At 39.7% G+C, this 15,198-nt stretch overlaps 1 protein-coding gene across 10 annotated transcripts in view; it reads left to right on the plus strand.

Moving 5' to 3' along the window:
- Nucleotides 1-15,198, plus strand: part of piezo2b (piezo-type mechanosensitive ion channel component 2b) — a 574,856-nt gene that overhangs the window by 401,381 nt on the left and 158,277 nt on the right. For all 10 annotated transcript variants that reach the window (XM_073047154.1, XM_073047092.1, XM_073047145.1 and 7 more), the window contains exons 6-10: nt 2,919-3,123; nt 3,325-3,538; nt 6,264-6,432; nt 9,846-9,980; nt 13,472-13,510. In XM_073047154.1, coding sequence (XP_072903255.1) covers nt 2,919-3,123; nt 3,325-3,538; nt 6,264-6,432; nt 9,846-9,980; nt 13,472-13,510 — 762 coding nt within the window. The remainder of the gene's footprint in view (nt 1-2,918; nt 3,124-3,324; nt 3,539-6,263; nt 6,433-9,845; nt 9,981-13,471; nt 13,511-15,198) is intronic.

Consider the following 15,198-nt stretch of genomic DNA (forward strand, 5'->3'; position numbering starts at 1 on the left):
AGCATTTAAAATGAATTAAAAAATATGTAATTGCATGCTTAACAAAATACACTCACTCAGTTACTGTTGTTCATGGTAAATCAGAAGACGGGTTGTCCTAAACTTATGATGTAGTACACAATTCCAATGGGGATGACTTCTGTAAGATCTATAAGTAGAACTATTCTTAATAAGTGCTGACAAAAGCCAATTGCATGAAATAGATTGCAGACATCTATTGCCCATCCCAGTCTCCCTTGAGAAAGTACAGTAAGCAATCTTCCAATGACTGGAGGGGGTAAGGTATCCCCATGGTTCTGTTAGGCTTGGAGGAAAGAATTAGGCAGAGGTTTTATCACATGCCTGTCACCCTGGTGGAAGATCTACATGGCAAGCATGCTATGCCATGTTGTCTTTTATTCCTTGCAGGATAGAGGCAAATCTAAGAGAAATATTAGGTGCCCATTGCCGATTGGCTTGAACTAATCTATTTTAGTGTGTACTTAGAAAGTTAATCATAATGCTGGGGTCTGGAGTTATACCAAGGCTCCACACCATGTCAGTAAGACAGATTCCTTTCCTTCTCTTTGCAGTCAAAGTTATTGATACCATCCATTTATTCTGGATATTGAAATAAAATTTAAATGTGGTGGTTTTGAGTGTCTCCAGAACATTAATCCATTTTCTGACCTATTGGTCCAGTACATAACTGTTCACCTAGGGGGAGATGGGGGTAGGTGTCAGTGGCAATAAGAGCTCACTAATGTAGGATAATCTCTTCTTGAAGCATCTGAAATGAAGATGACAATATTGAATATAGAGAGTGCAAGACCCATGTCTACAGAGGAACTTTGCAGAAGCAACAAGGACAAGATGAAGCATTCTGAATGAATAGGAGCTTTTGGTGAATAGAGGGAGCATTTTAGCAATCAAGTAAAACCTAATCCCCTTATACACACAAACTGCTGGCGGAACTCAGCTGGCCAGGCAGCATCTATGGAAAAAAGTAAACAGTCAGCGTTTCAGGTCGAGACCCTCCCTAATGCACATTCTGAAAACAATTAATACAGGCTCAGACAAAATGTGCAGGAAATGTTTCTTTTTGAAATTGGCAAATTTAAACTCAAACAAACTTCAATATTCTACAATATAAAATAAACATTTTTAAAGCCTTTTATAGATAAATTTCTTCTGTCTTGAATGGAAATTAATTTGGTGAATCAAGTGCACTGTGTTACTACTACAGGCAAGGATGAAGTCCATTCCTGTACACTATCCTACTGCCAAGTCATGTCTTTATTTTGTAGTGCTAAGAAAGAATTTTCAGCAGCACCCATTGCCACTCACCACTCACTATCCAGAATCAGTTTGTTAAAACTTCCCGAACAGGTTGTTAACTTCCTCTGATATATTATAATCATTGGAGCAGGACTTACAGAAGATCTGTACGGAGTACAGCCGATCTCAATTACTTGTTTGTAACATTTCTGTTTTCTCACAAAATATTAGATGTAGGGAAATGTTAGTCAAAGTGCCATTATTTCCATAGAGAGGCATTGAAGCCCTTTCCATGTGTGTGATCTGCCCTTTAGCTAAATTACTCTGCAGAATTGAAGTAATTCTGCAGAAATTTATTTAAAAAATATGAAGCTTATGCCTGGAACCTTTAGAGATGAAGAGAACTTTTAGTGGCAGCTTATCAAGCCCTGTTTATGAAACATTTTGTTTGATTATTTTTATGAAACAAAGCAACATGGGTATAATATAGATTAATATTTATCAAATTACTTTAATAGTTTCTAGAAAGCTGTTACTTAAAAATTTGGGAGAGAGTTTCCTCTCCCTCTTGATCACTACTTCTCTATTGCTAAATATCTAAGAAGTGATTCTGTATTCTGCCCTAAAATTCAGTTCCAATGGATTTAATTGAGCCAAATTTTGGAACAAAGTCAGTGTGTAGTCACCACTGCAAGAAACAAACTGTTCTTTATCTTCATTATAAAGATGACTTTTGAACTTCTGAAGTCAATTCACGCTTTTGAAGTCAATGGAGTTGAATTTTGGAAGCTACAGTTATGTTACTAACATTCAAGGATAAATTTAAATTTCACTTGCTGAGCGAATGATTACATTGACCATCACTAACTTCTGGTGCCTCACCTGAGGCTCATCTCTATGTAAAAATGTTGACAGTGAGGATCAACAAGCTGTGGAGCAGTATAAATATTGGGGGATGACCTGAATCTGCTTACACACTGTTACAGCATTCACACATATACAGCAAAAAGGGTAATGGAGGCAGGCCAACCATGAATTAGAGCAATGGGTGACTATTTTACATAATATAGTGGTTAATTATTGCAATCATTGTGGCTCAGATGTGAGTGCAGTCAAGAGATGCATCTATAAATCTTCATGCTTGGCATGGGTCAGTTCCATATTGTACAAACCGAGATGACAGCCCTATGAATTAGAAAAAGTAATCCTAAATTAAGCGTAGTTATGTGCATGAGTACCATGAGGTACAGTTCATCGAAAATCTTTCAGCAGAATCACAGGTAACACACAGAAAAGTGTATCATACAGTGGAAAACAAATTGTGCAGAAAACAAAGACCCAGTGAAAGAGAAATCCATTGCTATGCAAAGAGGTGGTCTGTAGTGTTTCATAACTGAACTCAGGTTAGGATTGTGCAGGTCACTTCAAGAGCCTGATGGCTGTAGGAAAATAGCCATTCCAGAACCTGGTGGTGTGCAACTTCAGGCTCCTGTACCTCCTGCCTGATGGTAGCAGAAAGAGGAGCACATGACCCAACCTTGATGACAGATGCTGCCTACCTGAAAGCAGCACCTCCTGTAGATGTTACCAGTGATGGGGAAGGTGGTGCCTGTGATAGATCTGCCTGCATGCAGTTGATTAAAATGACTTTCTTCTTGCAGGAAGAAGAAAAGCTTGAACTGGATGAAGCTCTAATTTATGAGGAAGATTCTGAAGTCACAAATATGGCTGAAGAAATGGAAGAGGGAACTAGGCAAAATATTCTTCGCAGGATAGCAACATATGCATCACTAATAAAAGAATTTATTGGCAATATCATAACAACCACTGGAAAAGTAGTTGTTACCATTTTACTTGGTTTAACAGGTTGGTATGGGTATAATCAAAATCTACTCAATCCTTGTGCTGTTTGTAAATGATTAATTTCCTGTCCTCAGTTGCTCAATTTTAAACATGCTGAATGTTGAATCATAGAAGTAAGATGATATTGATTAAAAATATGTCATCACTCATTCTCTATTATGTCTCTCTCATTCAGAACCTGATGGCTTATTTGTTTTTCTGCAGGTATAACACTACCATCTCTGACCTCAGGTGTATACTTCTTTGTATTTTTGGGGTTATGCACATGGTGGTCCTGTGGGAAACAGTTTGATCCGCTGATATTCAGCTGTTTGTGTGTATTGATGGCTATATTCAGTGCAGGACACCTAATTGGACTCTACCTTTACCAACTGCAATTGTTTCAAGAGCTTGTCCCACCGGGTGACTTCTATGCAAGGTAAACAACAACATGTCTTTGTTAGAGCAAACAAGGATTTGTGGGTTCAGGAGATACAGGAGAATACAGATGCTGAAAACCTGGAGCAACACACAAAAAAGCTGGAAGAACTCTTGATTTGTAACCACCTATGGAGGGAAATATACACACAATCTTTTACATCGGGACCCTTTCCATCGACTGTTTATTTCCCTTCTTAAATGCAGCTTGACATGTTGAGTTCCTCCAGTTCTTTTGTGTGCTGCTGAAGATTAATGTTGCTCAATTGCAGCCAGTGCGTAGGTGAGGGTTAGGGTCTGGTGAGGGTTTGATAGAATAGACTTAGTGTCAATGACTGGTTGATGCTCAGCTTGGTAGCTAAAGGACCTTTATCTCTGCTCTGTCTTCTTATAACTAATGCTTTATGAAATCAGCATGTAAATGTTGCAGTTCCTGCAGTTTAGATTGTTGGTTTATCCACATAACACAAATATTAGGAAAAAATTGCAAATGGAGCCCAATTTGTAACTTTGTTTTAAAGAACAAAAAAATTGAGCTCATCACCCACCTCCCTTCCACTGGGTCCTCTCCCTTTACTCTTCCCATCTGCCCACCCCACTCCCTTATTTTGGTCTATGCTCGACCTTCCTTTCCTATCAAATTCCATCTTCAGTAGCCCTTTGTTACCTCTACTTATCACTCTAAGCTTCTGTGACAATTTCCACACTTTGCTTCTCCATCTGCTTACCATTCCTCCTCACTTGAATCTGCCCATTACTTTCCAGTTCTTGCCTCAACTCCCATCACCACTTTATACTGTTTTGGATGAAAGGTCTTGACCCAAAGTTTTAACTGCCCATCTCTCTCCACATATGCACGACTGACATAGAAACATAGAAACAATTATAGTACAATTGTGCCGAACATGTCCCTACCTTAGAAATTTCTAGGCTTACCTATAGCCCTCTATTTTTCTAAGCTCCATGTACCTATCCAAAAGACCCTATCGTATCTGCCTCCACCACCGTTGCCGGCAGCCCATTCCATGCACTCACCACTCTCTGAGTAAAAAACTTACCCCTGACATCTCCTCTATACCTGTTCCCCAGCACCTTAAACCTGTGTCCTCTTGTGGCAACCATTTCAGCCCTGGGAAAAAGCCTCTGAATATCCACACAATCAATGTCCCTCATCCTCTTATACACCTCTATCAGGTCACCTCTCATCCTCTGTCACTCGAAGGAGAAAAAGCCAAGTTCACTTAACCTATTCTCATAAGGCATGCTCCCCAATCCAGGCTACATCCTTGCAAATCTCCTCTGCACCCTTTCTATGGCTTCCACATCCTTCCTGTAGTGAGGCGACCAGAACTGAGCACAGTACTCCAAGTGGGGTCAGACCAGGGTCCTATATAGCTGTAACATTACTTCTCGGGTCCTAAATTCAATTCCTGACCTGCTGAGTTCCTCCTGCAGTTTGATTTCAGCTTTAGCCTCTAGTCTCTGTGGACTCTTGTGACATCAGAAAATGGAGCTAGCTCACTTGAATGTCCAGACTTCACTGTTTGAGTATTCAAAGGACCCAGGTTGAACCAGTATATCTTAGCTCAAATCAGCCAAACACAGTCTACTTGTTAAATATGAATACAATAAAATTCTTGGCATTATACTAAACTTCATCTGGAAGGAGGTTTTCTACAGCAACATTTCCATTTTCATTTTATACATCATTGATTTTAAAGCTCCTCTGGGCAGGATTTCCCATTTGATAATTTTATCACCTTATCTACTGTGACTGAGAGAGTAAATGATCAACTTATTCTACTGTTCATATATTTAATGTTCATTGGGAGGGAAATCTCATTCATTTGGGTTTGAACCAAACATCAAGAGATGAAAGACTGACCTTGTAATTTATTGCACCCTCTGTCCACGCATTAAGCTCCATAACAAATATGAGCTTGTAAAATAGGCCTGTGTGTTAGATGCCTTCATTGAGAGGAGAAAAGAGAGGCCTTTATGGTTGTCCTAGCCTGCAGATAAAGATCGAAGAATAGTCACACAATGAAGCATTTTGTGCATTACCAACAGATTGTGGAGGATAGCTCTGTTTGTTACAATTCTTCATTCAGCATTCAACGGAAAATATACCTTTGTTCTGGCTTTGATCAACGATAATAAAAAATATCCGTAAGGAATTTTAAGTAGATTATTATTTAAAAAGGATTGTATTCAATCAGATTATGATAACTGACTGAAGTATCAATCCAGCCTTAACTTCCATATGCATGCAACATGCCTGCAAAGAAATTTATTTTTACATCTCAATTATCTTAAATACGTCAACAAATCATAAAATTGTTACGTTCCCTGAACGCTTGGGTAGCTGCAAGCAATCCATCCAGTTCCCATTTTCTGGTGACTTATTTTCACCTCTTCCTTACTGGAGTAGCTATACAAATCCCTTTGAAGGTATGAATTGGATCTGTTTGCCTCACCCTTTCTGGCTATGGCTTATAGAGTGTGAGGCTCACTGCATGAAAAGGGTTTTCTTCAAGTCACTGTTGCTTTATTTTCCTGTGTTTCCTCTAGTCTTCAACCCTTCTGTCCATGGCAACTACTTCACTTTGTCATGCCCCTTGCTAATTTTTGATACTCTCTTGCTTTCAATGAAAATATAATTGTAACACCATTAATATTGCAGATTTACCATCATAATGAGGTAATTGCCTTCTTTTTTATCACAGGTTGTTTGGTGTAACACCAGTGATTCAGACAAACTGCACAACAACGTGGAAGATTATAGCTAATCCCAACATGTCTTGGCCCCAACATGTCAATCCTGTAATGCTGCTATTATTGTATTATACATTGGCAACACTCATCCGCCTCTGGCTTCAGGAACCTATTGTAACGGTGAGCAATGTTCAAAATTTATGGAACTAATTCTTGTGTTGTATGTTGTATTGATGAGCCATGATCTTAATATCTGAAATTTTATATATCCATCAAAGGTCTGGTGTACATTGGCTGCATATATTGGGCACACGGTAGCGTAGCTGTCAGCTTTACGCTATTACAGCTCAGGGCATCAGAGTTCAGTTCTGGCCCTGTCTGTAAGAAGACTCTGGATGTGTGGGATTTTCCTGGTGCTCCAGTTTCCTCCCACAGTCCAAAGACGTACCAAGTAGATTAATTTGTCATTGTAAATAGTCCCATGATTAGAGTAGGCTCAACAGGGGTTGTAGGGGTTGCTGGAGCAGCTTGGCTCGAAGGGTCTGAAGAACCTGATCCACACTGTATTGATAAAAATAAAAATAATTTTAGAAAATTGAATTCTATTCTCATCACCCCCTTATAAGAAGGATGTGGAGGCTTTGGAGAGGGTGCAGAAGAGGTATGCCAGATTGCTGGCTGAATTAAAGAGTACGGACTAAAAGGGGAGGTTGGGAAGTCTTCATCATACACTTCAACTAAGAAAGAGCCCCAGGTGTGATGACTACTCGTACCATTGGACCCGGACTTCTGGGGCCAAGACAGTAGAACTGCCCCAATGTAACAGCTTTCCACTTTAAAAACTCTCCCACACAGGTTTCCTGCTATTGTCAGATATGACAGGTAACCATAACCAATTAATATTGGTAATTACTTAATTAGTTTGGCACAACTTCATAAGCAGAAGGGCCAGCTCCTGTGCTGTAAAACCTCAGGATTCTTTAGCCATGGTTTCTGCTACAAATTATCTAATTCAAAATCAGTATCTATATCCTTTACTAAGGATATAAAGCTTTCCACATGTAACCTGGTATATTGAGGATGCACGTTGTCTGATGATATAAGAATCTCTGAAGTGACTCTTCCTCCCAAAGTGCTTCTTTGATTTGTATAACTATGACTTCAGCTTTCAACTGCACTATTTATACCACGTGAACCATGGCTGAACAATTATTTGTGAAGAAATGTCAAGCAACACATAGTTTTAGAAAATATTGGCATTCTTAACATCTTTGGTTTCAAAGATAAGAATGGAAGGAATATTCTGTTGGCTCCTATTCCACATTCCTGCCTGACCCCGTAGGCTTTGATTGTCCTATATTCCAGAAAACCTATCTCTTCACCCCTGCGTTTACATGACTTATTGGGCTAAAAATTCAAATAATTCAGAACCTGGTGAACTGTTCCAGCTCAACACACACACAATGCTGCAGGAACTCAGAAGGCCAAGCAGCATCTATGGAAAAGAGTAAACAGTCGGTGTTTTGGGCCGAGACCTTTCATGGGGACTGGAAGGAAAGGGGGGAGGTTAGAGAAAGAAGGGGGAGTAATGAGGGGGAGGGGAGAAAGGAGTACAGGGTGGTAGGTGATGGGCAAAACTGGGAGAGGGGTGAAGTAAAGAGCTGGGAAGTTGATTGGTGAAAGAGATAAAGGGCTAGAGTAGGGTGAATCTGATAGGGGAGGGTAGAAGATCGTGGAAGAAAGGGAATAGGGAGGAGCACCAGAGGGAGATGATGGGCAAATAAGGAGATAATGTGAGAGAGTTAAACAGGAATGGAGAATAGTGAAGCGGGGAGGGGGCAGTTACCAGAGGTTTGAGAAAATCGATATTCATGCTGTCAAATTTGAGGCTATCAAACTGAATATAAGGTGTTGCTCCTCATCTTGGCAGTAGAGGAGGTCATATGCCATCAGGTTGGAGACTACCCAGACAAAATTGTTCCAGGTGAAGAGTTTCAGTCCAAAACGGAGGTGGAGAGGATAATCAACATTGAATTCCTCTGTGTTATCATTTCAGTGGACCTGTCCTGGGCCCAGCACATAAGTTCAATTACAAAGAAACCACAACAGTATCCCTACTTCCTTTGAAGTTTGTAAAGGTGTGGCATGACATCCACAATTTTGACTAACTTTTAGCGATGTGCTGTGGAGAGTATGTTGACGGGTGGCATCATAGCCTGGTTTGGAACACCAGTGCCCTTGAAAGGAAAATCCTACAAAAAGAAGTGAATGCAGCCCAGTCCATCATTGAGTCTGTGGTGAGGAAGGCAAGTGCAATGTTAGCATTCCTTTCGAGAGGAATAGAATATATAAGTAAGGATGTAACGTTGAGCCTTTATAAAGCATTGCTGAGGCCTCACTTGGAGTATTGTGAGGAGGTTTGGGCCCCTTAGAAAAAATGTGCTGAAGCTGGAGAGGGTTCAAAGGAGGTTCACAAAAATGATTCCGGGATTTAATGGCTTGTCATATGAAGAGTGTCTGATGGCTCTAGGCCTGTATTCACTAGAATTCAGAAGATTGAGTGGTCACCTCATTGAAACCTATTGAATGGTGAAAGACCTTGATAGAGTGTCTATGGAGAGGTTGTTTCCTATGGTGGGAGAGTCTAAGACTGGAGGACACAGCCTCAGAATAGAGGGGCATTCCTTTATAACGGAGTTGAGGCGGAATTTCTTTAGCCAGAGAGTGCTGAAGCTGTGGAATTTTTTGCAGCTGTGGAGGCCAAGTCTTTATGTATATTTAAGGCAGAGGTTGATAGATTCTTAATTGGTCAGGGCATGAAGGGATATAGGGAGAAGGCAGGAGATGGGGGCTGAGAGGAAAATTGGATCAGCCTTGATGAAATGGCGGAGCAGACTCAATAGGCCAAATGGCCTAATTCTGTTCCTATATCTTCTGGTCTTGTCACATTTTTATATCCTTAAGACCAACAGCAAAAGTAGGTGATTCAATATGGTATCAATAGTTACAATGACATCATTTACCTCACTATTTTGTGTTGACAATGCTTCCTTTAAATTGCATATCTACAGTTGGAAAAAACCTCTGGAAGTTCAAATACCCTTGCTGGGTGGGACACTTCCCCGAACTTATTTACAATGGTGTAAATTACTTAAACCCATAGTTACCTGGATTGTTGCAGGCCAATTAACACAACCCCATTGTTTTAACGTCTGGCTGGTCACCATTTGCAAACCATCTCTTCGTCTGAGGGCCAGTTTAACTTCAATTTACTGCTTGCAATTTACAAAAAGAACTGCAGACTAGTTCTTTCATAAATGAATATCTGCTGTGATGAATAAACTCTCCTTGGGCGTCCAGCCAGGTACTGGTATCGATTTTAACCAATGTTGCAATGACAAACTCTGCTGTGATGTGTCCTCCTTGATGAAGATGGCAGAGTTTGTCATCGAAACTTGGAAGCCTGAGAAGAGTTTATTTGCCATATATGTCAGGAAAGCACTAGATCCTTTTAAAATTCTGCTATATTTAGAATACTTGCCAATGCATGTGATAACTTTGCAAAATCCTATTTTGTTAAATCACTTTTATAGAATAACGAAGAGGGAGAAAACAATGAAAATGAGGAAGAAGGAGAAAAAGACCTGCTTGGAAATGATTTACCAGTCACTGCTGAAGTGAGACGTAGTCTGTGGTATTCAGCACATTATGCAACAGATGAAAGAAGGGTAGGTACCTTTAAAATACCATACTCCAAATGGAGAACATTCATATTCAATCTCAGTAATGTCAGCATATTCTTCAGAATTTTTAAGGAGATACTTTTTAAATTAGATTCTTTGTATTAGAACACACAGTTTATGTGTCTGTAGCCATTAACTGTCTGTTTTGCATACACTAATATGAACATACACTGAGATATCTTCCATACAATATTGTTTAGATCAGTCATACTCAGAAAAAGTATTAGACATTTGATAGGTTAAAATTTGGCTCAGTGTGTTCAGTGACAGTTTTACGTGTAGGTCAGATTGATGAGAGCTGTTCTAAAAGCTGGATTGCTTAATTACTTTTTTTGAGACAGCATGCTTTTAATTGTTTTTATACGGATTAGGGTAATACTTAAATGTATTTGCAAGAGCTTTCCAGGTTTACAGTGCATCAATGAGCACTACAGAGTATACTTTCCAGAGTGGTCTGCTTATAAGCCTGTTATAAAGAAAGAAGAGATGAGACATTGAGAGTGTGTTATTTTATATAATTGAATAGAAAATTCTCCTGTAGCTGAAATCTCTTTGCATCCAGCTTGGCTAAGATTAAGCCACAAAATCACCTCAGAAGTAACAGTCAATTTTTATTTTTAAACAATTTTTTAGAACTTTTAAGAATAGGTGCATAGGTGACATAAAATGAAATATACAGAGGTAACACCCTTTCAGCAGATCTCTGTTGCTATTTAAATTTCAAAGGAGTTTCCTTTCACTCAGCTTTGACTCCCCTTATCAGATGTCCTTCAATTCTCAATCCTCTTTTTGAACCTATCTAGATTTTCTTTTGATCTACTCTTAGTGGATCAGTTCTTTCCATCATTTCCTTGTGGTAGCAAGTTCAATGTTCCTGATTTTCTACAAATAAAAAATAAAATACTGCAGTTATTGGGCATCTGAATTAAAGCAGGACATGCTGTAAACACTCAGCAGATCTCACAGCATCAAAGGAGAGTGCACTAACATTTCAGTTTGATACTTTTCATCAGAACTGTTCGAAGTGCTGGGAAGTCATCAACCTGAGCAGGTTGCATAGACTTTGGAAATGGGCACAGAAGTGGCTTGATAGGGCACTGCCTGCATTAGAGGGTATGAGCTGAAAGGTGGTTGGACAAATTCTGGAGGGTTGGAGGCTGAGGGGAAACCTCTGATAGAAGTTTACAAACTTATGAGAGGCAATGATGGAGTAGACAGGCAGAATCTTTTTTTCCAGGGTTGAAATATCAAATTCTAGAGGATCTGCATTAAATTAAGAGTGGGAATGTTTAAAGGTGATGTGTGGGGCACTGAGGGTGCTTGAAATGGGCTGCTGGTGTGGAGTGGGGGGATATTGTAGAGGTAGGTGCGATAGTGATGTTGGGAAGTTTTTAGATAGGTGAGTGAATATGCAGGGAATGGATGGATATAGATCATGAGCAAACAGAAGAGATTTAGTTTAATATGGCACCGTGTTCAGTGCAGACAGTATTGGCTGAAGGATCTGTTCTGTGCTGTACTGTTGAACATTCTATCTGTTCTGATGGGAAGTTATCTGTCTGAAGCATTAACTCTCTCCCTCTTCAGATATGGCCTGACTTACTGAATATTTCCAGCATCTTTAGTTTCATTTGACTCTGAATGAGTTTCCCCCGAATTTCCCTGTTGGGCTTATAGTGACTATCTTTTATTTATGGCCCCTTGTTTTTCTGCAACAAGCAAGTGGAAACATCTCCTCTTGGAATTATCGCACCACCTCACCCTCCTCTCTCTGTCCTTCCAGCCCCTCTACCCCTCCCTTATGATCCTCCCTCTCATCTTCAGTACCAAACACCTAATTAGAAGAAGGTATTTTGCCAGAAATACTGACATACATTTTTGAAACTTCTTTCAATTTGTGTGGCTCAGCCTGTATCATAACTGAGCCCTGGGATTAGGGCATTATTATCTGCCAATGCATTGGGATTCAGACGCACAGTTATGGTACAGTGATGTCATTAAAGTCAGACTCATTTTCAAGAAGTTCATTTAGCATTGTCTGCAGTCATATCAGCTGAATTTAAAAAAAGTCTTGTTTACTGTGTTATGTAATTTATACTTGGACTGATTATAATTCATCATTTTACCAGTGTCACTCAGAGATCATGGAAGTGAATAGATTGAAGAAAGAATATGATACAGAAAAGCGGAGTTATACAAAGCAGCTTGCCACATGGTCACAGTCCATGTGAACATTGCTTTAGTTACACACTCAAAATTTAATAGTAAACACAGTAGCCACAATACTGATGGGTGTATATTTACAATCATTGTCCAGAATTCAGTAGCAAAGGAAGTAAAACTCACATTGAATAAAAGGTTATTGCTTTCTCTCTTGTAATGTTACTAACAAAGGCACACCAGTGTTTGAACTATACAATACATGCTTACATTTGCCGATGTGAATGAGTACTTTCTGAATAGTAGTATTTGTTAACTCTATTTTTCTTTATTAATCAGAAAATTAATTGTTCATCTCTGTGTCTAGTTTCTGATGACCAACGTTAATAACTGTTCTGCAGAGGTTCAAGTGACCTAGGTTGCAGTCATTGGCTGAATACTTTCCTGTTAGTTCTGAAGATCAGCTCACTTTTGTGGCTATAAGACATAAGAGCAGAAATAAGCCATTTGGCCCATCAAGTCTACTCCACAACAATATGGCAGTAAGGACTGAGAGGAGGGTTAGAGTAACCTGTTTGACTCAGGTATTCACTGAGATTGGCTCTGTTTGGACCCATTTGTTGGGATTGAGAGGGGCAGTCTGCCCTTCAGGTATGAATGATTCAGAACCACCACTGGATTTAGTAGTAGAGCAGGAGGTCAGAGTGCAGGTATCTGACCTTCAGCACACCATCTGCATTTCCTTTTGGACTGTACAGAGGTAGAAATAAGGATTTATGGAACATTAGAGTCATACAGAGCAGCACGGAAACAGGCCTTTTGGTCTAAGTGGTCTGACCAGGATCCCCATATACGCTCATCCCATTTGCCTGCATTTGACCCAGATCCCTCAAGCATTTAAGGATATCTGCATTTGAGTTTGACCTGTCCAATTTGTACTATCTATAAAACGTTTCATCCATTAAGTTTTCTTCTCCATTTAAATTTTTCTAATGCAGAGTTTCACCTGCCACTGCTACACATCAAACATTTGGACTGGAAACATGAAAATGAATTTGCCTTATACAGTAACAAAAACTGATCCCAAAATCAATTGCAGCATTTTCTATTATCTCATTGTATGCCCGTATACTTTGGCCAATCTATGGTCAGTAAACAGATTTTCGTATATGGAGAAAGTATTAAAGATTTGTAACCACACTCTTCCTTTATATGTATTTGAGATTTATTGAAATAAGCTCTAATTGCTGAAAATTCTATGTATGCATGGACCATTGCATGCTTGATTGTAACATTTTCATCTTTGTCTCTTCCAGCTCCTTACGATTACCCATGATGACACCCCCTTCTCTGAAGTTAGTAAACCTGATTTAGAAATCTATGGTTGCCAGACTTGTAAGACTAGATTTTCAAGTCATCTACAACTACTAGACTATTTACTCTTCAAGTTTTGTTTTGTATCTGGTCACATTGTTTCCATTCAATAATGTTCTGTAGAAAAAAATACTATGTTCTCACAAGGGTATATTGGAATTCTTTATCTCAAGAACAATTTCCTAATTATCATTTACATATTCCTTCCATAAATCTTGCACATTTAACATTGAGAATGATTTCCTATGTATAGCAGGGCTATCTGAGCAAAATAAAAGATATCTGGAATGTTTGTAATGCAAACCAATTGTTCAGTAAGGGAATGTGATATAAGTTGTGCCAGAAGTTACTAAAACATTACTTTCTTTTACCAATGTCTAACACACAGTAGTTAATAATTGCGTGTTGACACCAAACTTGTTATAATTGCAAATTTACTTAAAGCAGAGGAAAAAAAGCTGCTGGCAATATGAAATAGTATCAATACTTTAGATCAGGCTGCACCTATGGAAAGACAAACATCAAATCTGTTTTTTTTTCTCTCTCTCCCCACTGATGCTGCCTGGCATTTTTCATTTTTTAGATTTATTGTATTTTGAATTAAAATGTGAAGTTCAGGGACGGCACTCTCACCTCTCCATGACACGATACATTCGGAGATCTGAACTGTCCGTCTTTGGACTAAACATTCAATGAAGTCTTTACACTTACCAAAATAAGAAGATATCATTATGAATAAGACCAGTAGTTTTTGCCCAGAACCTTAGCAATAGTTATCTCTAAATGATATCTTCTAACAGATTCTGACTTACAGTAATTACTCGGTCCTTTCCTCCTTTCATCCATCCCATTTCTGGCTTCCCACTTACTCCTTCTCTTCACTTGCCCATTTGCGCCCTCCTCCTTCCCTTTCTCCCATGGTCCACTATCCTCTCCTATCAGATTCCCTCTTCTTCCACCTACTGCTTTACCGCTTCCACCCATCACCTCCCAGGTTCTCACCCCATCACCCTTCGCCCACCCACCTACCTTCCCACTCACTAGCTTTACCTTCTAGCTTGTGCTTCCTCCCCAACCTTCATATTCTGGCTTTTTGCCCCTTCCTATCCAGTACTGGGGAATGGTCTCGGCCTGAAACATTGGGAATTTATTCCCTTCTATAGATGCTGCCTGACCCGCTGAGTTCCTCCAGGTCAAGAAAGAGAGTCAGTATTTTAAATCAGAACTGAGAGGGAGAGGATAGAAGCTGCAGGGAAAGTGGGAGAGGGAGGATATATTTGATAGGACGAAACTGGAGTAAGCATGGGGACAATCTGTAAACAAGGTAAATGGAAGCAACACATAGAAAAAGCTGGAAAAATTCAGCAGCTTAAACGACATCTATGAAAATGAACTAACAGCCGATGTTTCAGGCTGAGATCCTTCAATCAGGACTGGAAAGCAAGGGAGAAAACACTAGAATAAAAAGACTGGAGAAAGGAAGTACAAGCTAGGAGGTGATAGGTGAAGCCAGATGGGTGCGAAAGGGAGAAGGCTGGAGGAAGAGGAATGTGATAGGTGAGGAAAGTGGGCCATAGGAGAAAGGGAAGGAAGAGAGGTACCAGCCTGGGTGCCTGGGTGAGTACATGAAGGGTCAGAGGGCAGCAGAGATCACAGAGGGGGAACAGTG

Source organism: Hemitrygon akajei, chromosome 1 (genome assembly GCF_048418815.1).
Source record: "Hemitrygon akajei chromosome 1, sHemAka1.3, whole genome shotgun sequence".
NCBI lineage: Eukaryota > Metazoa > Chordata > Chondrichthyes > Myliobatiformes > Dasyatidae > Hemitrygon > Hemitrygon akajei.